Source organism: Oncorhynchus tshawytscha, linkage group LG16 (assembly GCF_018296145.1).
Source record: "Oncorhynchus tshawytscha isolate Ot180627B linkage group LG16, Otsh_v2.0, whole genome shotgun sequence".
Taxonomy (NCBI): domain Eukaryota; kingdom Metazoa; phylum Chordata; class Actinopteri; order Salmoniformes; family Salmonidae; genus Oncorhynchus; species Oncorhynchus tshawytscha.
In genome coordinates this window covers 20,684,479-20,711,629 of record NC_056444.1, presented here as the reverse complement: position 1 = coordinate 20,711,629, position 27,151 = coordinate 20,684,479, and the positions used below count along the sequence as shown (strand labels likewise).

Genomic DNA, 27,151 nt, shown 5'->3' with positions numbered 1-27,151 from the left:
CAGGGGATATAACACACGTCAATGCGAACACGCGGAGAGCGGGGCTTGAGCCAGCCAACAGTTTCTGTCATTAACGGTGGGTAGGGAGGGATAGTGAGAGGAACAATCTCGGAACGTCAGAGAGAGAGAGGGAGAGAGAGAGAGAGAGAGAGAGAGGGGGAAATTGAGAGAGTGAGGGAAAGAGAGAGAAAGAAAGAGAGTGAGGGAGGGTGAGTGAGGATCATATTTAGGCTACTGCCGCTCTCCTGTCAAATAAGCGCTTCACTAAACAGATCAAAATGACTAGTCAGTTCGAAGAAGATATCCACGACCGGGGAGAATGTAAGAGTAAATCGCCCACTCTGCTCTCCTCCTATTGTATAGACAGTATTCTGGGCCGACCGAGCCCCTGTAAAGTCAGGCTGATAGGGGCGCAAAGTTTGACAGCTCTACCCGGGAGACAGGAGCACGACAAGCAGACCGAAGGTAAGACAACCCCGCTCATGAAAACATGGCTCTCCAACTTGGGAAAGGGTTGCTGCATGCTCCAATTACATGTTTTAGTTATGGAATATAGGCAATATAACGGTGTGTGTTTATAACATGATAATAAACCATCAACATAAAGCATTGGCTACAGCTGACTGCAGAATGGAAGTAAACATTTGCTAATAATGGTCCATCAGATTTAAAAGTGTCTGAGGTAGTGCGACAGTGGAAAATAAGATATCTGTCAACTTGATCGTTGATACGATACATAGGCTACTCAAATGTGCATGCAATTGTAGACAGAAATAATACATTTTCAAGTTTATTCAAACATTCTCACTTTAATGCATTGTGCATAACTTTGCATTGGACCATGCGCCTTGTTGCGCTCCGGTCTCCATTTGCTTTTCCTGCACTTGCACATGCCTCGTCATCCTCTCCATACCTTTGACACCCTCACTATCGGCTCGACTAAAGATCCCCTATCCCTAGATACAGACATGCACCTTCCACCAAAGATGCGCCGGCTCTACGGACCAGGGGGGAAGTACCTGGACCACGGCCGGGGTTTAGTTCTTGACATAGGGGAGAAATTGGACAAGGAGAGGCTCCTGGTGGACCAAGCCTGTGAGAGCCTCAAAATCATCCAGGCTCCACAGGTGAGCATCAGCCGGAGCAAATCGTACCGGGAGAACGCGTCCCTGATCCGGGGAGAGGGAGGCCAGAGTCCCACTGAAGGACCGGAAGATGGGCCTGGACTAAGGCTGGGCGAGTTAGGGTCGATGAAGTTTGACGAGGACGCGGGAAAAGAGGAGGAGAGCTGCGGGGAGACGATGGGTCTCTCCCCGAAGGACGACGAGAGGGAGAGCCTCCACGCCGGGGATGGAGACGTGAGGGACGGCGAGGACAGCGTGTGTCTGTCGGCAGGCAGTGATTCGGAGGAAGGAATGCTAAAACGCAAGCAAAGAAGATACAGGACTACATTCACCAGCTATCAGCTGGAGGAGCTGGAGAGGGCTTTCCAGAAGACACACTACCCCGACGTCTTCACCAGGTACAGTATTGTCTACAGTTACAGCACAAACGCAGGTATTCATTCATATGCAACATCCCTAACATTAACGCCATCATTGTTGTAACACCTGCAACAATGTCACCCAACCATGACAACATTTCGTTAAATGCACGTTTTGGATAGACGTTTCTATTTCACGTTACACTTTTTTCGTCTAAGCCTCATTAGTTGTATGCCACATAACGAACAACAAGTAGCAGTGTGCCTACTTTAGTAATAATAATAATCATAATAATAATAATGGAATAGTTGGAAAATATAACATTATTTTATCTTTACAGAGCCTGAGATAAAACTACCAGAGGCAAACATATAACTCAGAATAATGTGAAAGAATGTCACAAATCTGCTATATCATACAATGGTGTATCAACTTTTATAACATGAGGTCAAACATGCCTTGTCATTTATGATGCCTATATTTTAATTGTGATGTTTGTGGTAACAACATTAAAACACTTTATCGTCACTATTTATTTATGTAATAAATAGTAGGCCTAGAAAACAGTCCACTTTTTATCCACTTAGCTAATTCAACCCAGCTATAATTCGAGACTGGTGAGTTGACACCTACCATGTTACCGAATCAGTGCCTTACATAAGGCAGAACAATAGCTTAAAGTGAGAGAACCCATCCGTTTTGTCACATTTACCTAATCTCATTGTTATCGGCGATATGGATATTATTCTCATATGGAAAAATAGCTGGTGGCAGCTCGTCCGTGCGCACTGCTGATCGATTCAACGAAATGTAGGTTTCTGAGCCTGCCCAAGCTCAAGAGTATAAAACGCACACACACACACACACCCACACACATGCACACACACGATGACGCGCACGTCAACTCTTTCTTTATTCATTCATTAGCTGAAGGTCTAGGCTACGCATCTCGAGAGAACAGAGAACGTGAAAACAGCATTTCACACAAATCATCTGTTCCTGACAATTAAAGGCAAATAATGTTTTTGGCAGTGTCAAATATTAAATCGTGTCTATTTTTTCATTTTTGTTAAGGCTACACATAGGCTACTAGCATATAATTATATTTCAGACTCATTATGTTTTGCTCCACAATCACGTCATGGAATGCAATAGTTTTTCTTCTGACTAATGAATTGAGAGTAAGTCACTGCTAAGGCTGCTCTAAATAAAACATAAAAATAAAAATAAATGTTTAAATGTAACCTATATTTAACTAGGCAAGTCAGTTAAGAACAAATTCTTATTTACATTGACGGCCTACCGGGGAACAGTGGGTTAACTGCCTTGTTCAGGGGAAGAACGACAGATTTATCTCTATTTATCTTGTCAGATCGGGGATTCGATTCAGCAACCTTTCGGTTACTGACCCAACGCTCTAACCACTAGGCTACCTGCCTCTAGATACGTTTTTTAAAACATTTTTTATACACGAGTAAGTCCTACTTATTTTTTTGATGCAATAGACTACAAAATGTAGGGCTTTAAGGGAATTTCAAATGTAAGTATTTTTTTCAACCATTAATGAAAACCTAATATTGTTGTAAAAGCAAATGTATTCTAGCTAGGCCTATGTGTTTTCAGGACACCACATGTAGAGTTGAATATTTAGATTTGAGATGAGATTTTTCTAATTAGCCTATTATCTTATTATAATTGTACTATTACAGAATGGAATATTACTACGCATAATGAAATGTACAACAGGCTTCAGAATGTCAATTTTTTTCATGCATGCAGCAGACAGACGGGTTAGCCTATCACTTTCAGTAAGGTAAATCATCTGTAGAACACGATCAAGATAAGGAATAGAAAATATGTTTTAAACGGGGATTTGGAAAATATTATTTAACAATGGCAACATGAGCCAAATAATAAATATTCTATTGTTGATCGATGTTTTTGTGCGTTTATTATTTCTAAGGCGAAATTGTGGTAATCAATTTGTGCATGTATAGACTTCTATTTCAGCCAAGCGCATGATGTCTTTGTGATAGTTTGGATGTCATTATTTCCAAATTCCACCATTATGTTGTTCCACTGACTCTAAAGAAAGCCATTGTATAAGGCAGCTATTATGGGGAAAAAGACAGATTACAATACAATCACCCTGACAATTTTCCTCAAACCATCGTAAGGAAAATAGCATAAAGGACCGTCGTTTCTCTGTGGGTTTTCGGTGTCTAAAAAATAACTATTTTCTTGTATTGTTACGGGTGCGGGAGAGATAAAAAAAAACATTCGAGTTCACGATCAAAAACGGTAACCTATTTTCTTGCCTTTTCAGAGAAGAGCTTGCGATGCGGCTGGATCTGACCGAGGCGCGCGTCCAAGTAAGTGGCTTTTTAACGTTTTATTGCTGCAATTATGGCTGACTGTCGCTTTCAACTAAAATGGTTATATAATAACACTTAATCATTTCAAATAGGTTATTGAAATAAATAGCCTACCAAATTAGAAACGAATATAAAGGCCAGTACCACTTAGGCTTAGAGTATGTAATGAAACAATTCCTATTTTATTATTATTAGGCCTTTGTCTTGTTATAATAATCAAAAACGGCAAATGCATATTTATACAATGTAGGCCTAACATAATTTCCAAGCATCTTCAGATTTACACCTTCATAGAATCATAATTTTACTAAGTCTATAATTATTTGTATTTCCCAATATTCCTACGTTATTTGCTGTGTTTTTGTGTTGACATGACGCATACAATAAAGTTGGCACAAGTTCAGGCCTTTAGCAGTAGCCTATGGATAAAAGTCTTTATGAGGGTCTGAGTGATTTACTACCCTGAAATGTGTTAAATGACCCCAATCGCTGCGTAGCGAAGCTCCATCCTGTTATTGGAAGTTATTACATGCACCGAGGGACGTTTTAACGGTAATTAAGCGGACGCGGACGATTCATAAAAGCGCACTTAGTCCAAGAGCAAACACGAGCTATTCTCAGGGAGAAAATGGTGTTTGAATTACCATCGCCGGAACGAGAGAGAGAGAGAGGAGGTGTATGAGGTGGAGAGGGAGGAAGAGAGAGAGGGAGGGGGAGATGGAGATGGAGAGAAAGAGAGGAGAGGGGAGGGGGAGAAAGGGGTGGCTGCAGAATAATGCTATTTGATTTCTCATTTTGTGATTGCAATAGAGCCGCATTGATCCGATGCTTTGCACTTGGAGCGAATGAGGGACCATTAAAGGTGTTTGCTCCCCCCCCATCTCCACTCCTCTCCTCTCCTATCTCTCCATAGAGAGCGTGGCTTGCATGTATTAGCCCAGGGCTCATAACCAAAGAGACAGTTCAAACACAGCGATGCTCCATCCGGGGTTACGGCCGGTATAAAACAACAGATGTCCCTTCGCCGGACCGTAGGTGAACAAATCACTTAACGGGCGCCATCGGGAGGTGATAAAACTCGTACATTCCCGAGGGGCCGTGTAATGCTAAACAGCTTCCAACGGAATAGTGTGTGTGTGCGCGCAGGGCTAATATCGTTCACTTTCTCTTACTGTTGACATTTTCTTCCATTGTTAGAGCCCCTGTTTCAGCAGCGCAATAGGCAAGGGGGGCGTGGGAAAGTTAAATACCCTTTGGAAATGACTTGTTCAACATTTTGAAGAATTTAATTTAAAGCGCATTAATTGTTATTGGACTCTGTTCAGCTGCTATTCTCCCCATCTTTTGTTAACACGGTTCTTAATTACGGCGCGCCACACCGATCTCAGTCTATCAGTCAGACTGCAGGGGGAACTGATTTTAATTAGCGAACTTTAGACTAACGGACCATGAGGGAGCGCGGGTTTTTAGTGCTTGTGTAATTACCGCTGACTTTCTGCCTGTTTGTCACCTCATGAACCAGAGCGATGGGATCTTCCGTTTACACAGGAGCTTGTGCTCGAGCAGGTTCGATGTGGCACAGCAAGGGATTCCCGGTCTTCCAAATATAGGCAGCTGCCTAAATAACCTTGTCACCTTATATAGCTCCAAAGTCGTTCATGTTTCTCATGATCAATTTGTAGGAAGCCAGCATAGGCAGACACCTTTGTTTTATTCTGCTAAAATGTATCTATTCACTAAATCTAATAAACCTATACAAAATTAAATGTAGCCTACGTATTTCTATGTTAGCTAACCTCTGACCTCTCTCCCACTCTCTCTATAGGTATGGTTTCAGAATCGTCGTGCTAAGTGGCGTAAGCGTGAAAAGGCAGGTGTCCAGACGCACCCCTCTGGACTCCCTTTCCCTGGCCCCCTGTCAGCAGCCCACCCCCTCAGCCACTACCTGGATGGCGGTCCCTTTCCCCCACACCCTCACCCTGTCCTAGAGTCTGCCTGGACAGCTGCTGCTGCCGCAGCAGCTGCATTTCCTGGTCTAGCTCATCCCCATAGCAACCACACAGGCCAGCACCTAGGGACACCGCTGGGCCTCGGAACATTCCTGGGTACAGCCGCTATGTTCCGTCACCCTGCCTTCATGGGACCCACCTTCGGCAGGTGAGACAATAGGTACCTCTACTTTCATAAACTTGTATACTTAACACCTGTACTGTACCCTATAACACCACCTCACACCTGTACTGTATCCTATAATACCAACTCACACCTGTATTGTACCCTATAACACCATCTCACACCTGTACTGTACCCTATAACACCACCTCACTACTGTACCCTATAACACCACCTCACTACTGTAAACCCTATAACACCATCTCACACCTGTACTGTACCCTATAACACCACCTCACACCTGTACTGTATCCTATAACACCACCTCACACCTGTACCCTATAACACCACCTCATTACTGTACCATATAACACCATCTCACACCTGTACTGTATCCTATAACACCATCTCCCACCTGTACTGTACCCTATAACACCACCTCACACCTGTACTGTATCCTGTAACACCACCTCACTACTGTACCCTATAACACCACCTCACACCTGTACTGTACCCTATAACACCACCTCACTACTGTACCCCATAACACCACCTCACACATGTACTGTACACTATAACACCATCTCACTACTGTACCCTAAAACACCATCTCACACCTGTACCCTATAACACCACCTCACACCTGTACTGTATCCTATAACACCACCTCACACCTGTACTGTATCCTGTAACACCACCTCACTACTGTACCCCATAACACCACCTCACACATGTACTGTACACTATAACACCATCTCACTACTGTACCCTAAAACACCATCTCACACCTGTACCCTATAACACCACCTCACACCTGTACTGTATCCTATAACACCACCTCACACCTGTACTGTATCCTGTAACACCACCTCACTACCGTACCATATAACACCACCTCACACATGTACTGTAACCTATAAACCCACCTCACCACTGTACACTATAACACCACCTCACACCTGTACTATACCCTATAACACAATCTCACACCTGTACTGTACCCTATAACACCATCTCACACCTGTACCCTATAACACCACCTCATTACTCTACTGTACCCTATAACACCACCTCACACCTGTACTATACCCTATAACACAATCTCACACCTGTACTGTACCCTATAACACAATCTCACACCTGTACTGTACCCTATAACACCATCTCACACCTGTACTGTACCCTATAACACCATCTCACACCTGTACCCTATAACACCACCTCACACCTGTACTGTACCCTGTAACACCACCTCACTACTGTACTGTACCCTATAACACCACCTCACACCTGTACTGTACCCTGTAACACCACCTCACTACTGTACTGTATCCTATAACAGCACCTCACGACTGTACCCCATAACACCACATCACACATGTACTATACCTTATAACACCATCTCACTACTGTACCCAAAATCACCATCTCACACCTGTACTGTACCCTATAACACCACCTCAGACATGTACTATACACTTTAACACCATCTCACACCTGTACTGTATCCTATAACACCATCTCACACCTGTACTGTATCCTATAACAGCACCTCACTACAGTACCCTATAACACTATCTCACACCTGTACTGTATCCTATAACACCACCTCACACCTGTACCCTATAACACCATCTCACACCTGTACTGTATCCTATAACACCACCTCACACCTGTACCCTATAACACCATCTCAAACCTGTATCCTATAACACCACCTCACACCTGTACTGTATCCTATAACACCATCTCACACCTGTACTGTACCCTATAACACCACCTCACACCTGTACTGTATCCTGTAACACCACCTCACTACTGTACCCTATAACACCACCTCACACCTGTACTGTACCCTATAACACCACCTCACTACTGTACCCCATAACACCACCTCACACATGTACTGTACACTATAACACCATCTCACTACTGTACCCTAAAACACCATCTCACACCTGTACCCTATAACACCACCTCACACCTGTACTGTATCCAAAAACACCACCTCACACCTGTACTGTATCCTGTAACACCACCTCACTACTGTACCCCATAACACCACCTCACACATGTACTGTACACTATAACACCATCTCACTACTGTACCCTAAAACACCATCTCACACCTGTACCCTATAACACCACCTCACACCTGTACTGTATCCAAAAACACCACCTCACACCTGTACTGTATCCTGTAACACCACCTCACTACCGTACCATATAACACCACCTCACACATGTACTGTAACCTATAAACCCACCTCACCACTGTACACTATAACACCACCTCACACCTGTACTATACCCTATAACACAATCTCACACCTGTACTGTACCCTATAACACCATCTCACACCTGTACCCTATAACACCACCTCATTACTCTACTGTACCCTATAACACCACCTCACACCTGTACTATACCCTATAACACAATCTCACACCTGTACTGTACCCTATAACACAATCTCACACCTGTACTGTACCCTATAACACCATCTCACACCTGTACTGTATCCTATAACACCACCTCACACCTGTACTGTATCCTGTAACACCACCTCACTACTGTACCCCATAACACCACCTCACACATGTACTGTACACTATAACACCATCTCACTACTGTACCCTAAAACACCATCTCACACCTGTACCCTAAAACACCATCTCACACCTGTAAACTATAACACCATCTCACACCTGTACTGTACCCTATAACACCACCTCACACCTGTACCTTATAACACCACCTTACTCCTGTACTGTACCCTATAACACCACCTCACACCTGTACCTTATAACACCACCTTACTCCTGTACTGTACCCTGTAACACCACCTCACTACTGTACCCTATAACACCACATCACACCTGTACTGTACCCTATAACACCATCTCACTACTGTACCCAAAAACACCATCTCACACCTCTACTGTACCCTATAACACCACCTCACACCTGTACTGTACCCTGTAACACCACCTCACTACTGTACTGTATCCTATAACAGCACCTCACTACTGTACCCCATAACACCACATCACACATGTACTATACACTATAACACCATCTCACTACTGTACCCAAAATCACCATCTCACACCTGTACTGTACCCTATAACACCACCTCAGACATGTACTATACACTATAACACCATCTCACACCTGTACTGTACCCTAAAACACCATCTCACACCTGTACCCTATAACACCACCTCACACCTGTACTGTATCCTATAACACCATCTCACACCTGTACTGTATCCTATAACAGCACCTCACTACAGTACCCTATAACACTATCTCACACCTGTACTGTATCCTATAACACCACCTCACACCTGTACCCTATAACACCATCTCACACCTGTACTGTATCCTATAACACCATCTCAAACCTGTATCCTATAACACCACCTCACACCTGTACTGTATCCTATAACACCATCTCACACCTGTACTGTATCCTATAACACCACCTCACACCTGTACCCTATAACACCATCTCACATCTGTACTGTATCCTATAACACCATCTCACACCTGTACTGTATCCTATAACAGCACCTCACTACAGTACCCTATAACACTATCTCACACCTGTACTGTATCCTATAACACCACCTCACACCTGTACCCTATAACACCATCTCACACCTGTACTGTATCCTATAACACCATCTCAAACCTGTATCCTATAACACCACCTCACACCTGTACTGTATCCTATAACACCATCTCACACCTGTACTGTATCCTATAACACCACCTCACACCTGTACCCTATAACACCATCTCACATCTGTACTGTATCCTATAACACCACCTCACTACTGTACCCTATAACACTATCTCACACCTGTACTGTATCCTATAACACCACCTCACACCTGTACCCTATAACACCATCTCACACCTGTATCCTATAACACCATCTCACACCTGTACTGTACCCTATAACACAATCTCACACCTGTACTGTATCCTATAACACCACCTCACACATGTACTGTACCCTATAACACTACCTCACTACTGTACCCTATAACACCATCTCACACCTGTACTGTACCCTATAACACCACCTCACACCTGTACCCTATAACACCACCTCACACCTGTACTGTACCCTATAACACCACCTCACTACTGTACCCCATAACACCATCTCACACCTGTACTGTACCCTGTAACACCACCTCACTACTGTACCCTATAACACCACCTCACACATGTACTGTACCCTATAACACCATCTCACACCTGTACTGTATCCTATAACACCACCTCACTACTATACCCGATAACACCACCACACTACTGTACACTATAACACCATCTCACACCTGTACTGTACCCTATAACACCATCTCACACCTGTACTGTATCCTATAACACCATCTCACACCTGTACTGTACCCTGCAACACCACCTCACTACTGTACCCTATAACACCACCTCACACATGTACTGTACCCTATAACACCATCTCACACCTGTACTGTATCCTATAACACCATCTCACACCTGTACTGTACCCTATAACACCACCTCACACCTGTATCCTATAACACCACCCCACACATGTACTGTACCCTATAACACCATCTCACACCTGTACTGTACCCTATAACACCACCTCACTACTGTACCCTGTAACACCACCTCACACCTGTACTGTACCCTATAACACCACCTCACACCTGTACTGTACCCTATAACACCACCTCACTCCTGTACTGTACCCTATAACACCACCTCACTACTGTACCCCATAACACCATCTCACACCTGTACTGTACCCTGTAACACCACCTCACACATGTACTGTACCCTATAACACCACCTCACACATGTACTGTACCCTATAACACCATCTCACACCTGTACTGTACCCTATAACACCATCTCACACCTGTACTGTACCCTATAACACCACCTCACACCTGTACTGTATCCTTTAACACCACCTCACTACTGTACCCTATAACACCACCTCACACCTGTACTGTAACCTATAACACCACCTCACTACTGTACCATATAACACCACCTCACACCTGTACTGTACCCTATAACACCATCTCACACCTGTACTGTACCCTATAACACCACCTCACACCTGTACCCTATAACACCACCTCATTACTGTACTGTACCCTATAACACTACCTCACACCTGTACCCTATAACACCATCTCACACCTGTACTGTACCCTATAACACCATCTCACTACTGTACTGTACCCTATAACACCATCTCACTACTGTACCCTAAAACACCATCTCACACCTGTACCCTATAACACCACCTCACACCTGTACTGCACCCTATAACACCACCTCACACTTGTACTGTATCCTATAACACCACCTCACTACTGTACCCTATAATACCATCTCACACCTGTACTGTACCCTATAACACCATCTCACACCTGTACCCTATAACACCACCTCACACCTGTAGTGCACCCTATAACACCACCTCAAACCTGTACTGTATCCTGTAACACACCTCACTACTATACCCGATAACACCACCACACTACTGTACACTATAACACCATCTCACACCTGTACTGTACCCTATAACACCATCTCACACCTGTACTGTATCCTATAACACCATCTCACACCTGTACTGTACCCTGCAACACCACCTCACTACTGTACCCTATAACACCACCTCACACATGTACTGTACCCTATAACACCATCTCACACCTGTACTGTATCCTATAACACCATCTCACACCTGTACTGTACCCTATAACACCACCTCACACCTGTACTGTACCCTATAACACCATCTCACACCTGTACTGTATCCGATAACACCACCTCACACCTGTACCCTATAACACCATCTCACACCTGTACCCTATAACACCACCTCACACCTGTACTGCACCCTATAACACCACCTCACACTTGTACTGTACCCTATAACACCACCTCACTACTGTACCCTACCCTGTAACACCATCTCACACCTGTACTGTACCCTATAACACCATCTCACACCTGTACTGTATCCTATAACACCATCTCACACCTGTACTGTACCCTGCAACACCACCTCACTACTGTACCCTATAACACCACCTCACACATGTACTGTACCCTATAACACCATCTCACACCTGTACTGTATCCTATAACACCATCTCACACCTGTACTGTACCCTATAACACCACCTCACACCTGTACTGTACCCTATAACACCATCTCACACCTGTACTGTATCCGATAACACCACCTCACACCTGTACCCTATAACACCATCTCACACCTGTACCCTATAACACCACCTCACACCTGTACTGCACCCTATAACACCACCTCACACTTGTACTGTATCCTATAACACCACCTCACCACTGTACCCTATAATACCATCTCATACCTGTACTGTACCCTATAACACCACCTCACTACTGTACCCTATAACACCACCTCACACCTGTACTGTATCCTATAACACCACCTCACACCTGTACTGTACCCTATAACACCACCTCACTACTGTATCCTATAACACCACCTCACACATGTACTGTACCCTATAACACCACCTCACACCTGTACTGTATCCTATAACACCACCTCACACCTGTACTGTATCCTATAACACCACCTCACTACTGTATCCTATAACACCACCTGACACCTGTACTGTACCCTATAACACCATCTCACACCTGTGCTGTATCCTATAACACCACGTCACACCTGTACTGTACCCTATAACACCACCTCACTCCTGTACTATACCCTATAACACCACCTCACACCTGTACTATACCCTATAACCCCATCTCACACCTGTACTGTATCCTATAACACCATCTCACATCTATACTGTATCCTATAACACCACCTTACACTGGTGACCAACAGCATCCATCATCCTCAGTACTATTACGTAGACAGAGCAGGTCCCCCAGACCTCTACCTTTGTTGGTCTCAGTAGGATGTTAGTTTTCAGCCCTAAATGTTGCTTGGGGTGTTTTGCTCATGAGACTATGTTGGTGTGCATTCATGTCAGTGTTGATAGTAATTAGCTGACAGTGTGATGCTGACAACCAAGCTGTTAGCGGAGGTGCCAAAACAGACACACACTCCAAACACATGGCATGTATCTCAATAATCTAAAGTGGCTTCCTCTTCTTATATCCTTTTTTTCTGCACTGGTGTAAAAATGCTGGTGATTGCAAATACCTGGAGAAGCCATTGACATTCTGGTCTAACACTCTCTTCTTTCTCCCATCTCTTCATCGGTCATCCCTGCTTCTCTTTCAGGCTCTTCTCCAGTATGGGCCCTCTGACCAGTGCTTCCACCGCCGCTGCACTCCTCCGCCAGCCTGCCCCGCCAGTCGAGACTCCCTCCAACCCTCCGCCAGTCCTCTCCGAACCTTCTTCCTCCTCTCCCTCCTCCTTAGCTGCAGCGGATCGCAGGGCCTCCAGTATTGCAGCTCTGAGGCTGAAGGCTAAAGAGCACTCTGCTCAGATCACCCAGCTCAACATCCTGCCCAGCGGAGCTCCTGGGAAGGAGGTGTGCTGAACAGCTGTTACCCCACCCAGCACTCTCTTTCCTAAGCTTCTGTCCATCCCCTGTCCCCCCTCTCCACCTCTCATATCCCTGCAGATCTGGGAAAGGAGTGGTGGATGGATCCAACCCTGACCCCTGATCTCTGTCTCCTAAACCCTGATCCTCTCTGGGCTGAAGACTCCTTTCCCAACAGCCCCCTTCCCCATACCTCTTACCCTCAAACAAAAAGCACGACCAAATTCAAATAGCACTGGCAAACCAGAGCGCTGTGTGTGTGTGTGTGTGTGTGTGTGTGAGAGCATCATCCCCCCCCACTCTTCCAGGTCTCCTGGATGAGCGTAACCTTTAGCTGTAGAGCCCTTTCTTCCAGAATCTGACACACACACACCTCCATATTGTGTTAACCCATCTCTAGCTCATGCTTCCTGGTTCACAAAGTCCACTTTCTTTTCTGTGACAGATATAAACTACGATCTCAGCAGGGTAAACTCCATGACTACCTGCTGGTTGGACACACACAAACACACACACACACACACACACACACACATGCGCGCTCACTCGACTCCGGGGAGAGAGAAAGAATGAACCAGAACTAGGAACAGTGGAGACTGTGGCATTTGTCTGGACCACATGAACTCAGTGCCATAGCAGTCTGAGGAGGTCTCCATCCAAGCCAAAGCAACCAACCTGTCCATAGACCTTTCTGTCCTCCTCTGCAACCCAACCTGTTGCTGGCTCAATAATCTGCATCGAGTTTGTTCTTTTGTCTTCACTGATACTTACATTATCATCTGGAAGAGTTATTGGAAGAAAATCTACAAATGTTCAGCTAATTGAGTTTGACTAAAGGACAAATGAAGTGAAGTTTAGATTCTATCCAGTGTCTCTTATATCTGAACTGTGTGAGAAAGAAAGTAAACTGCTGTAAATATTATTGTAAAAATGAAAAACAAAACAAAAAAGGATGATTTTCAAAACAGAGCCTTGTATATTTCAAAAAGACAATGTTTTGAGAAGTTGCACTTGGTGTAGTGTTTTATGAGTATGAATGTGTCCCTGTGTAAAATTCCCCCGTGTTTATGGAATATCATAGGTTTTTAGATGATTATTTATGTCAAAACTGTTCCACAACAGATTGAGTGCAGGGCAGGATTTATTTTTAATTGTTTAAAGTGATTGTCTACATTTCCTGGTTTAATAATAGATGGAAAAAAGAGAATTGAATAAATGAAAGTGGTGAAATGAAATATGCTTTAGATTATTATTTAAACCCCTTATAGAACTGACAAATGCCCAGGAATTAAAAAATGGTGAAATAGAATTATAGAACTATTAATAAAATTGTTATGACTAAACTGATGTTGTCTTGCATATTTATAAATAATATTATAATGAATGCCTCAAAACAAAATTAGTTTATGAATCCATTCTATGTTTGAAAAGGAATTGTAAAATTATAGCATAAAGAGTTAGATCCAATGAGGTTGTTTTAATGATTAAACATGGAATTACATTCATCACATTTCCTTGAATTATGAGAAATATTCAGACCCACTATCATAGAATTTCATATAATATAGGTCTATATCAAAATAACCTTTATTATAAGTAATTGCTTATTAAATTGCAGGACTTACATTAATGTTAAAGAATATTACCATAATTTAACAATTTAAAAGTCGTTTGGAAATAGATCCAAAACGGATCTAAACTGTTTTCAAGTTTAATTTAAAAGGAGAGGCTCACCAGAAATGAAAATAATTCAGTTGTGAGTGTGAGGAGCTGAGAACGGGAGTACAGTCCTATTTTCATAGGCACTATGGTGGCTGGTCACCTTGGATAGGCTAACTGAAAGAGAAAATAGATTAGTTCAGCAATGGCAGATATAATTCTAGGCCGCTGTGTGCGTCTGGTCTCTCCAGCCGAGTTGACAAAATACAGACCCATATATTCATGAGCTAAATCCCCACATGTGAAACGGGCGACAAAGGCGAGGGGTTTTCAATTAGATCGCCCACTTTATTTGGGGCCCTCTACAAAACGCGCTTTAAAAACTTTTAAAGGCGCTAAATTGGTGTTAACATCGGTAATGCCATGTCGATGGAAGCGAGTCCCTTTGTCATTAATGAAGTAACAAACCACTTTATCAAAACGTCTTTCTCTCGAGTCCCCCTCTTCTACCCTCCCTGCTTTCATCCATCCCTCTACCCACGATTTAATTCCCCAAATCCCTAAGAAGCGGTTCTATTACGCGCCATCAATGCGCTTCCTTTCACCTAAGTCATTCTCGCCCGTTTGACCCGTCCATGGTCTCGGACCAAACCGCGTGAAATTACCTTTCGGATTAATTTAGTCCGTTTTTATAGTCTCGCTCTGGTGGAAACCCTTTTCTTTCATCGGCCTTGTTTAATACACCTGCAAATCCAAGACAGAATGACATCAGATCAGATGGATGTAATGATAACGCAATCAAAGATGGAAATTATGTGCGTGTCGGAGAGAGAGACAGAGACAGAGAGAGCGAGAGAGAGAGAGAGAGAGAGAGAGAGAGAGAGAGAGAAAGGTGGGGGTGGCAAACTCAACTTTCTCCGGCTGGATCAGTCCTAATTTGACACTTAATATTTCCATAAATACCGCGTACTAAAGACCCCCCTTGCCACCCACCTCGAGCCTGCATTACGCGCCAATCTGACCTGCTATGTACACACAACTGCACACTCGCTCTCTGCGCTCAAGGGACTATTACGCAAAATAAAGACACAAAAAAAATAAATAATAATAATTCTCTTGTACCCAAACCCTCCCCTTCTATGTGAACTCTGAGTGTTTTCAAAATTCTCATTCTATGGGGAAAAAAGACCAATAGAGCGTGTTTTTATGTAAAAGATTGTATATGAGGTCTTATTGTGAACATAAACTAATGAATGGCAGACCCATTTGCCCCTAATATCTGGGGAATGCCTGGGGCTTCGCAGGAGGCAGGTGACCCGCTGCGCTCGAGGCTTAAACTTTCTTTCCAGAGCGAGAAAAAGACGAGAAGATTGAAATAAGTTGTCGTGGCCACTTGTTCATGGTTCTACTAATTCTCACTTGTTAGGTGCGCGCACATTAGATAATATTGAACATTCTTTGACAGAGAATGGCCTGTAGATTGGATAGGCTCTCGGATTCAAACGACTTTGAAAACGCCATAATGTAGGTCTATACATCAAATAATGAAAGTTCCTTTTTAAGATATATCTATGAATAGTTTCTGAATATAATAATATAACATTTTCAAATAGGGGACATTTTGAGTAAAAATGAGAATATATAGACCTATGGCCAACACGACCACAATCTTCTTATAAAGGTTGCCTATTAGAGATGTCTAAAATTGCTCTCCACAATGACGCACCCATTTCATCATATAGCTTACATCCCTGGTCTGCGCGAGACTGATTTGACCGCTGATTTCCGACTCTCCAGGATCCTCTCTCCCACCGAACCCTTCCAACAGAATAGCCCCAATCACTCCTCTCCTCACCCCGTTCCCGTGAGGCGCTCTATAAGCTGTTTTGATGAGGAGCCATCTCGCCTCCCCTCGGACTAGTGACGCAGACTGATGAGAGGAGTTGGGGAGAGAGAGGAGGAGATGGAGGTGAATAAAAGGAGTGAATAGGTAGGCCTCTGGCACTCTAGTCCTTTTTTTCCTTCTCCCCCTTAATTCCATACGCTCCCCTTCGCTCTCATCCAATTAGCTGGCTGTATTAAGCGGTTTATCGTCTCATAGCTGTCCTTTCATGACGAACAAGAGGGACACAGCAATAGGACCGGCTCTCCCTTTGACACCCTTCCTGGTACTTACATGTTCCACCGCGCTATGAATAATAGGGATAGAATAGGCCGTTAATTACCTCATCAAAGAAGACCTTGTCCGACGCTTTGCTCAACGCCGCCATTCTGGTCAAAGAGGACAGGCAATAAAGCTTAACATCACGCATACAATACGACTCGTTCGCTCTTTATTAGTCTAGGACAACGTCGAATTATTGCGAAGTCTTGTTTGGGAGGTGATTCGGGAATCACAGCCTTATTGAAAAACCCAGTTATTCGCCCATGCAGGAACGCACGTGGATTGACGTGCACATTGCTGCTGCTGTGAATAGGATGCTTTTTCCTTCCGCAGAGCTCGAGGAAAGGAAAGCATACATACAAAAGCCGCGCCACTGATGATTTCATCTGGTAAAAGTAGAATAAAAACCTCCATTAAGTGTTAAACCCACCTTCACGATGTGATTTAATAAATATACTCAACAAAGATAAACGCAACATGCAACAATTTCAAAGATACTGATTCACAGATCACAGAAGGAAATCATTAAATTAAAATGATTTCATTAGGCCCTAATCTACAGATTTGACATCCACAGCTATGGGTGGGCCACCCATTGGGGAGCCAGGCCCAGCCAATCAGAATGAGTTTTCCCACACAAAAGGGCTTTATTAGACAAATACTATTGAGAACTCAGACAGATGTGGAGGTCCTGGGCTGGCATGGTTACACGTGGTCTGTGGTTGTGAGGCCAGGTGGATGTATGGCCAAATTCTCAAAAATGACATTGGTAGAGAAATTAACATTCAGTTATCTGGCAACAGCTCTGTTGGACATTCCTGCAGTCAGCATGCCAATTGCACACTCCCATCAAAACTTGAGATATCTGTGTCATTGCGTTGTGTGACAAAACAGCACATTTTAGAGTGGCCTTTTATTACCCCAGCACAAGGCGCACCTGTGTAAAAATCATGCCGTTTAATCAGCTTCTTGATATGCCACACCTTCAGGTGGATATAGTATCCTGGCAAAGGAGAAATGCTCACAGGGATATAAAAGTTGTGCACAAAATTGAGAAATAAGCTTTTTGTGCGCATGGAACATTTCTGGGATCTTTTATTTAAACTCATGAAACATGAGACAAACACTTTAAATGTTGTGTTTATATTTTTTGTTCAGTATATATATATATATATATATATATATATATGAAATGCCACTATATGCACACACACAATAAGGAATGGTGGTTTAAGTGTTGAGCCTACTTAAGGTCTGTTCTAGAAGTCTGAGGCTGGCGTGTAGTGATTTCTGAAGCGGCGTTTATGGAAATGGTTCCTGCAATGATGATGAGACCTAGTAAAAATGATCAGTCTGTCATTATACATACACAACTACAGTGAAGGATGGAGAACACACAGCGGATATTCCCTAATATACTAATTTAAGAGGCCCTTAGACACACTAGAACACACACATCTCTCAAAGCCACCAAGCAGCTAATTGAAAAGGCCAGTTCATACAAACATGTATCAACATACAGTACCAAGGAGATTTTCATTTAGTTATTTCACTTTTATTTAAGCTTCAGTATCAAATGTTGTACAAAACACTTTCCGTATCTAAACAGAAGATTATGAATCTAAAAAAACTATACAACATTCAGAATGAGAAATAGTGGAAAATTACACACATTAAAAAATTTTTTTTTTCATAGCAACAGAAAAGGAAAGTGTGAAAGAGGCTATTCCAATGACATCACTTAAACAGAGGAAGGTTGGAGAGTGACATCACCTGTTCAATACGGACATTAAAGAACAACTCCTGCCCTCCCTCACCCCATCTATTTCACCACCGATCCTCTCTCTGTCCATCCCTCACACACACACACAATGAATGGGGGTAATTTTAACAAGTGTCCAATCACAGCAGGAGTCCAGTAAACTCACTGGCCAGGGCTTGTATCATTGGCTAATTCCAAGTGTGTGAGAAGTCATCTGCCTCCCTCACCCAGTCATCCTCTGGTGTCTCGTTTAGCTGATTGTCACCCACCACCACCTCCCCCCCCAAAAAAGTGTGACTAGGTCACAGAGTGTGTTCGACAGTGTGTGGAGGGAGTAGAGGGTCTTTAGCCATCTCAGCAGCCAATCATAATGGGTTGATAAGAGACAGATGTGCTGATATGAGAGCAAGGGTCACACCGACTGGCTGTAATCTTTCACACACACCTCACTATGTAAATCAAGGCCTAATTTCATACAAAGACCCTATACACTCTGTCCTCCTAATCTCACTCAAATGTAGTAAAATTATCATACATACAAAGAAAAGGCATCAAGAGCCAAGGGTCAATGCAACTTCATCAAACACACAAGCAACATGTACAATAAGCATTACCAGAATCATTATATGCCTTAACACCCATGCGACATGAGGGATGACAGTCACCAAGAAATATGTTGTCTAAGAAAACAAGTTTCTTTTCAGTAAACCAAGTCACATCCAGAGGAGGTGGGGGCCTTCACTGTCCAAACGTGCATGCTTATAGGACTCCACAGCTGTAAATAATTAAATCCCCACTGGCCAATAACTGTGAAGGAGGAGTTGACGCAGGATTTACTTGAGGGAAGTGAAGGCTTGAAAGAGTTTGGAGAGGTTGACCTCAGAGTAACCGCTGGCAAGGAGGGAGCGGTCTGGAACATCTTTTAACTTCCTGTAGACCTCTATCTCTGTCTTCCATAATTTCTTAACCCTCACTGGAGAGGAGGATGAGAAAGATAGGAGAGGTAGAGAGAGAGGGAAAGGGAGAAGAGGGAAAAAATAGATAAATAATTGAAGAACATGGTCAGTCTAAGACAGCTTTCAGAAGCACAAGAGTGTCAAATGTTGCACTGTATGACAATATTCTCTCTGGTAGAAATACAGGCTTTGGGATTTATATCACTCTTAACTGGAGAGTTGAGGGATCTATAGTGGAGCAGTGATACTATCACTTCAAGTTGGGCTATGGGGTCGACACACATTTAGTGTCAGATGGAAATTCATGACTTTTCGATGACTTAACTACATTTCCATGACCAACAATTGGCAGCGTCTATGTACATATAAAAAAGTAAGCATAATGTGGTGTCGACACTGAGGCTGCTCTCTGATCCCATGTACCACCTCCTGTCGTTGTGCAAGGCACTTAACCCCTGACAAAGTGGAATACCTGTTAGGCAACTGTATAAAACACATACGGTCAACCCTCAGTCTGTAGAGCTATTGGGTGTGCAGGCTCTTGATCAAGCCCTGCTCAAACACATCAGGGCCAGTTTATCAAGGTCTGGTTGAGCAGCTAATTTCTAAAATGTGGTTTGTTAGAGGGGGACTGGAATAAAAGCCTGCACAAAGGTATTAGCTCTCCTGGAGAATGGTTGACCACCCTTGATGTATAACATTGCAACCAAGTACATTTGTCTTTGTAAATAATTATGCTTATTCAATATATCAAAAGATAGCCCCCCAAAAATGGAGGAGACGGGAGGTGGTAGGGAACTGGTCTATCTGCCCAATATAAATGATCAAAACTGGCGGAGGAATAAGAATAGCATAAATAGGAAAGTACGGCAGTTTAACTAGAGGACCAAGATGTTGACAGCTGTGCCATAAGGGTGCAAAATAGCTGGGAAGAGATTTTTGATGTACCAATTCCATGGTATGTATGAGTTGATGTATAAAACAACGCATAAAACAATATTTGTTCTTTACTGACAATATAAATCTAACATACAATCTACCTGCATAGAAGCCGCCTAACCTTTACATTACATTCAGTCATCTTATAGAATCCCATCCAGAGTGTCCCACTGAAGCAACGAGGGCCAACACCCTGACCAAGAGCACATCCACACGTCTCCAACCAAGTCAAAACTGTGACCCTCGTCCAGATCTCCCAACAATGCTAAATAAAAGGTAAAAAATAATAATAATACAAACGTCGCAGCTGCAAACGTTGCAATTTAATGTAAACGTTGAGCGGCTTCTATGCAGGTAGATTGTATGTTTTAATATTCAATAAAATAATATCTCAAAAGACCAAATGGTTATGGTAGGCTACAAATCCTTGTATTCCGCTGAAGCAAGCCCACAAATGTACCTCTTATAATTTAGCTCTATTTATCGAAGCTACCTTAGAAGTGTTTATTCTGCAGGCTGACTAGCATCTATTGAGTTGCAAAGTCCCATACATGTGGATGCTAAAATCAACTGGAAGTACCTACAAAAGTTTTGAAGCAACATAAATGCTATGTCAAATTTTCCCCCCTAAAATTACTGTTTGCCATTCACAGAGGGATGAGTATTACTTCTATCTGCTCTGATGACAAGTATTTTTCTCAGCTTCTTAAAATATATACAGTGGGGCAAAAAAGTATTTAGTCAGCCACCAATTGTGCAAGTTCTCCCACTTAAAAAGACGAGAGGCCTGTAATTTTCATCATAGGTACACTTCAACTATGACAGACAAAATGAGGGAATTTTTCCCCCAGAAAATCACATTGTAGGATTTTAAATGAATTTATTTGCAAATTATGGTGGAAAATAAGTATTTGGTGAATAACTAAAGTTCCTCAATACTTTGTTATATATCCTTTGTTGGCAATGACAGAGGTCAAACGTTTTCTGTAAGTCTTCACAAGGTTCACACACTGTTGCTGGTATTTTGGCCCATTCCTCCATGCAGATCTCCTCTAGAGCAGTGATGTTTTGGGGCTGTTGCTGGGCAACACAGACTTTCAACTCCCTCCAAAGATTTTCTATGGGGTTGAGATCTGGAGACTGTCTAGGCCACTCCAGGACCTTGAAATACTTCTTACGAAGCCACTCCTTCTTTGCCCGGGCGGTGTGTTTGGGATCATTGTCATGCTGAAAGACCCAGCCACGTTTCATCTTCAATGCCCTTGCTGATGGAAGGAGGTTTTCACTCAAAATCTCACGATACATGGCCCCATTAATTCTTTCCTTTACACGGATCAGTCGTCCTGGTCCCTTTGCAGAAAAACAGCCCCAAAGCATGTTTCCACCCCCAGGTATGGCATTCTTTGTCCTCCAAACACGACAAGTTGAGTTTTTACCAAAAAGTTATATTTTGGTTTCATCTGACTATATGACATTATCCCAACCTTCTTCTGGATCATCCAAATGCTCTCTAGCAAACTTCAGACGGTCCTGGACATGTACTGGCTTAAGCAGGGGGACAAACAGAAAGTACTCAGACCCTTTGCTTTGAGACTCTAAACTGAGTTCAGGTGCATCCTGTTTCCATTGATCATCCTTGAGATGTTTCTACAACTTGGAGTCCACCTATGGTAAATTCAATTGATTGGACATGATTTGGAAAGGCACACAGCTGTCAATGTAAAGGTCCTACAGTTGACAGTGAATGTCAGGGCAAAAACCAAGCCATGAGGTCAAAGGAATTGTCCATAGAGCTCCGAGACAGGATTGTGTCGAGGCACAGATCTGGGGAAGGGAACCAAAACATCTTTGCAGCATTGAATGTCCCCAAGAACACACTGGCCTACATCATTCTTAAATGGAAGAAGTTCGGAAGCACCAAGACTCTTCCTAGAGCTGGCCACCCGGGCCAAACTGAGCAATCATGGGGGAGAAGGGCCTTGGTCAGGGAGGTGACCAAGAACCTGATGCTCACTCTGACAGAGCTCCAGTGTTCCTCTGTGGAGATGGGAGAACCTTCCAGAAGGACACCCATCTCTGCAGCACACCACCAATCAGGCCTTTACGGTAGAGTGGCCAGACAGAAGTCACTCCCCAGTAAAAGTCACATGACAGTACGCTTGGAGTTTGCCATAAGGAACCAAAAAGGACAGACCATGAGAAAGATTATCATGTCTGATGAAACCATGATATAACTGTTTGGCCTGAATGCCTAGCGTCACGTCTGAAGGGAACCTGGCACCATCACTACGGTGAAGCATGGTGGTGGCAGAATCAATCTGTGGGGATGTTTATAAGCGTCAGGGACTGGGAGACTAGTCAGGATTGAGGGAAACATGAACGGAGCAAAGTACGGAGAGATCCTTGATGAAAACCTTCTCAGGACCTCAGACTGGGGCGACGGTTCACCTTCCTGGGGGCCTCCCGAGTTGCGTAGTGATCTAAGGCACTGCATCGCCGTGCCACTAGAGATCCTGGGTTAGAGTCCAGGCTTTGTCACAGCCAATTGGCCCAGCGTCGTCCGGGTTAGGAGAGGGTTTGGCCGACAGAGAAGTCCTTGTCCCATCGCACACTAGCGACTCCTGCGGCGGGCCGGGCGCAGTGCACGCTGACACGGTCGCCAGATGCACAGTGTTTCTTCTGACACGTTGGCGCGGCTGGCTTCCGGGTTAAGTGGGCATTGTGTCAAGAAGCAGTGTGGCTTGGTTGGGTTGTTTCTCGGAGGACGCACAGCTCTCGACCTTAGTCTCTCCCGAGACCGGAAGGGAGTTGCAGCGATGATACAAAACTAACTACCAATTGGATACCACGAAATTGGGTGGGGGAAAAATGGGGTCAAATGAATAAATGGTTCATTTTCCAACAGGACAACGACCCTAAGCACACAGCCAAGACAACGCAGGAGTGGCTTCGGGACAAGTCTCTCAATGTCCTTGAGTGGCCCAACCAGAGCTTGGACGTCACGATCAAACATCTCTCGAGAGACCTGAAAATAGCCGTGAAGTGAAAAGTCAAAAGGGTCTGAATATTTTCAGAATGCACTGTATGTATGTATGTATGTACAGTTGAAGTCGGAGGTTTACATACAGCTTAGCCAAATGCATTTAAACTCAGTTTCACAATTCCTGACATTTAATCCAAGTAAGAATTCTTTGTCTTAGGTCATTTAGGATCATCACATTATTTTAAGAATGTGAAATGTCAGAATAATAGTTGAGAGATTGATGTCAGCATTTATTTATTTCATCACATTCCCAGTGTGTCAGAAGTTTACATTAGAGGTTGACCGATTAAATCGGAATGGCCGATTAATTAGAGCTGATTTCAAATTTCCATAACAATTGTAAATCGGTATTTTTGGGCGCCGATTGATTTTTTACATTTTTATACCTTTATTTAACTAGGCAAGTCAGTTAAGAACACATTCTTATTTTCAATGACGGCCTAGGAACGGTGGGTTAACTGCCTCGTTCAGGGGCAGAAGGACAGATTTTCACCTTGTCAGCTCAGCGGATCCAATCTTGCAACCTTACAGTTAACTAGTCCAACGCAATAACGACCTGCCTCTCTCTTGTTGCACTCCACACGGAGACTGCCTGTTACGCGAATGCAGTAAGCCAAGGTAAGTTGCTAGCTAGCATTAAACTTATCTTATAAAAAACAATCAATCATTATCACTAGTTGATGATATTACTAGATATTACTAGATATTATCTAGCGTGACCTGCGTTGCATATAATCTGACTGAGCATACAAGCATACAAGTATCTGACTGAGCGGTGGTAGGCAGAAGCAGGCACGTAAAAATGTCATTTAAACAGCACTTTCGTGCGTTTTGCCAGCAGCTCTTCATTGTGCGTCAAGCATTGAGCTGTTTATGACTTCAAGCATATCAACTCCCGAGATGAGGCTGGTGTAACCGAAGTGAAATGGCTAGCTAGTTAGCACGCGCTAACAGCGTTTCAAACATCACTCGCTCTGAGCCTTGGGGGTTGTTTATCTTGCTCTGCATGGGTAACGCTGCTTCGATGGTAGCTGTTGTCGTTGTGTTGCTGGTTCGAGCCCAGGGAGAAGCGAGGACAGGGACGGAAGCTATACTGTTACACTGGCAATACTAAAGTGCCTATAAGAACATCCAATAGTCAAAGGTTAATGAAATACAAATGGTATAGAGGGAAATAGTCCTATAATTCCTATAATAACTACAACCTAAAACTTCTTACCTGGGAATATTGAAGACTCATGTTAAAAGGAACCACCAGCTTTCATATGTTCTCATGTTCTGAGCAAGGAACTGAAACGTTAGCTTTCTTACATAGCACATATTGAACTTTTACTTTCTTCAACACTTTGTTTTTGCATTATTTAAACCAAATTGAACATGTTTCATTATTTACTTAAAGCTAAATTGATTTCATTGATGTATTATATTAAGTTACAATAAGTGTTCATTCAGTATTGTTGTAATTGTCATTATTACAAATAAATACATTTTTAAAAAATGGTCAGATTAAATCGGTATCGGCCCTTTTGGTCCTCCAATAATCGGCATCGGCGTTGAAAAATCATAATCGGTCGACCTCTAGTTTACATACACTCAATTAGTATTTGGTAGCATTGCCTTTAAATTGTTTATCTTGGGTCGAACGTTTTATGTAGCCTTCCACAAGCTTTCCACAATAAGTTGGGTGAAATTTGGCCCATTCCTCCTGACAGAGCTGGTGTAACTGACTCAGGTTTGCTCGCACACGCCTTTTCAGATCTGCCCACAAATTTTCTATGGGATTGAGGTCAGGGCTTTGTGTTGGCCACTCCAATACCTTGACTTTGTTGTCCTTAAGCCATTTTGCCACAACTTTGGACGTATGCTTGGGGTCATGGTCCAATTGGAAGACCCATTTGCGACCAAGCTTTAACTTCCTGACTGATGTCTTGAGATGTTGCTTCAATATATCCATATAATTTTTCTCCCTCATGATGCCATCTATTTTGTGAAGTGCACCAGTCCCTCCTGCAGCAAAGCACCCCCACAACATGATGCTGCCACCCTTGTGCTTCACAGTTGGGATGGTGTTCTTCGGCTTGCAAGCCTTCACACCTTCAATTGACACAAATGATGTCAATTAGCCTATCAGAAACTTCTAAATCCATTACATTTTCTGGAATTTTCCAAGCGGTTTAAAGGCACAATCAACTTAGTGTATGTAAACTTCTTCACCCACTGGAATTGTGAACTACCTCATGAAGCTGGTTGAGAGAATGCCAAGGGTGTGCAAAGCTGTCATCAAGGCAAAAGGTTTCTACTTTAAAGAATCTCAAATATAAAATATATTTAGATTTGTTTAACACTTTTTTGGTTACTACATGATTCCATATGTGTTATTTCATAGTTTTGACGTCTTCACTATTATTCTACAATGTAGAAAATAGTCAAAATAAAGAAAAACCCTTGAATGAGCAGGTGTGTCCAAACTCTTGACTGGTACTGTACGCATGTATGTACGTATATCCCACCGATTTATCAGCACCCCTACTTCCTGTCGGGATGGGCCAGGCCTACTTGCCCGACTGTCTCTCATCGCTCTTTGAGCAACGTGCCCACTCGTCTCGGACACAGAGGTGATGCTCGCAAAGACAGATGCGCTAAAGTGTCATTCCGATATTGGCTGATATGTTGAGAAAGGCCCGAGGGGGTGTGGTATATGGTGCTTGGATACAGCCCTTAACCGTGGTACATTGGCCATATACCCCACACACCCCAGAGGTGCCTGATTGTTATCATAAATTGGATACCAATGTAATTAGAACAGTATTTTTCTTTTTCATACCTATAGGGTCTGATATCCCACCGTTTTCAGGGGGGGTATACGGTCAATATAACAAGCTACAGGCTGTTCACTTTTCTCACTTGACTCCACAAACCCGAGGTGCCTTATTGCTATTATGAACTGGTTAAAAACATAATTAGAACGGTAAAAATAAATGTTTTGTCATACCCGTGGTATACAACCCAGTTTATAATCTCCCATTAAGCCTTTCTTTCTACCACTTCCATACAAAACATATACAGTATATATTCT

At 43.2% G+C, this 27,151-nt stretch overlaps 2 protein-coding genes across 3 annotated transcripts in view; one reads left to right on the top strand and one right to left on the bottom strand.

Moving 5' to 3' along the window:
- Positions 1-18: 18 nt before the first annotated feature.
- Positions 19-14,895, top strand: arxa (aristaless related homeobox a). Of its 2 annotated transcripts, none has more exons than XM_024403228.2 (5): positions 19-465; positions 961-1,522; positions 3,811-3,856; positions 5,685-6,016; positions 13,288-14,895. In XM_024403228.2, exons 1-5 carry the CDS (start codon positions 279-281, stop codon positions 13,547-13,549), a joined length of 1,389 nt encoding a protein of 462 aa, XP_024258996.1. In that variant the 5' UTR covers positions 19-278; the 3' UTR covers positions 13,550-14,895. The 2 variants fall into 2 exon arrangements, with proteins under 2 accessions (XP_024258996.1, XP_042154880.1); XM_042298946.1 differs by having other exon boundaries at positions 5,685-6,028; positions 13,288-13,412.
- Positions 14,896-18,898: 4,003 nt separating this feature from the next.
- Positions 18,899-27,151, bottom strand: part of pola1 (polymerase (DNA directed), alpha 1) — a 93,124-nt gene continuing 84,871 nt past the window's right edge. The window contains exon 37 of the mRNA XM_024403227.2: positions 18,899-20,110. Coding sequence (XP_024258995.1) covers positions 19,971-20,110 — 140 coding nt within the window. The 3' untranslated portion in view covers positions 18,899-19,970. The remainder of the gene's footprint in view (positions 20,111-27,151) is intronic.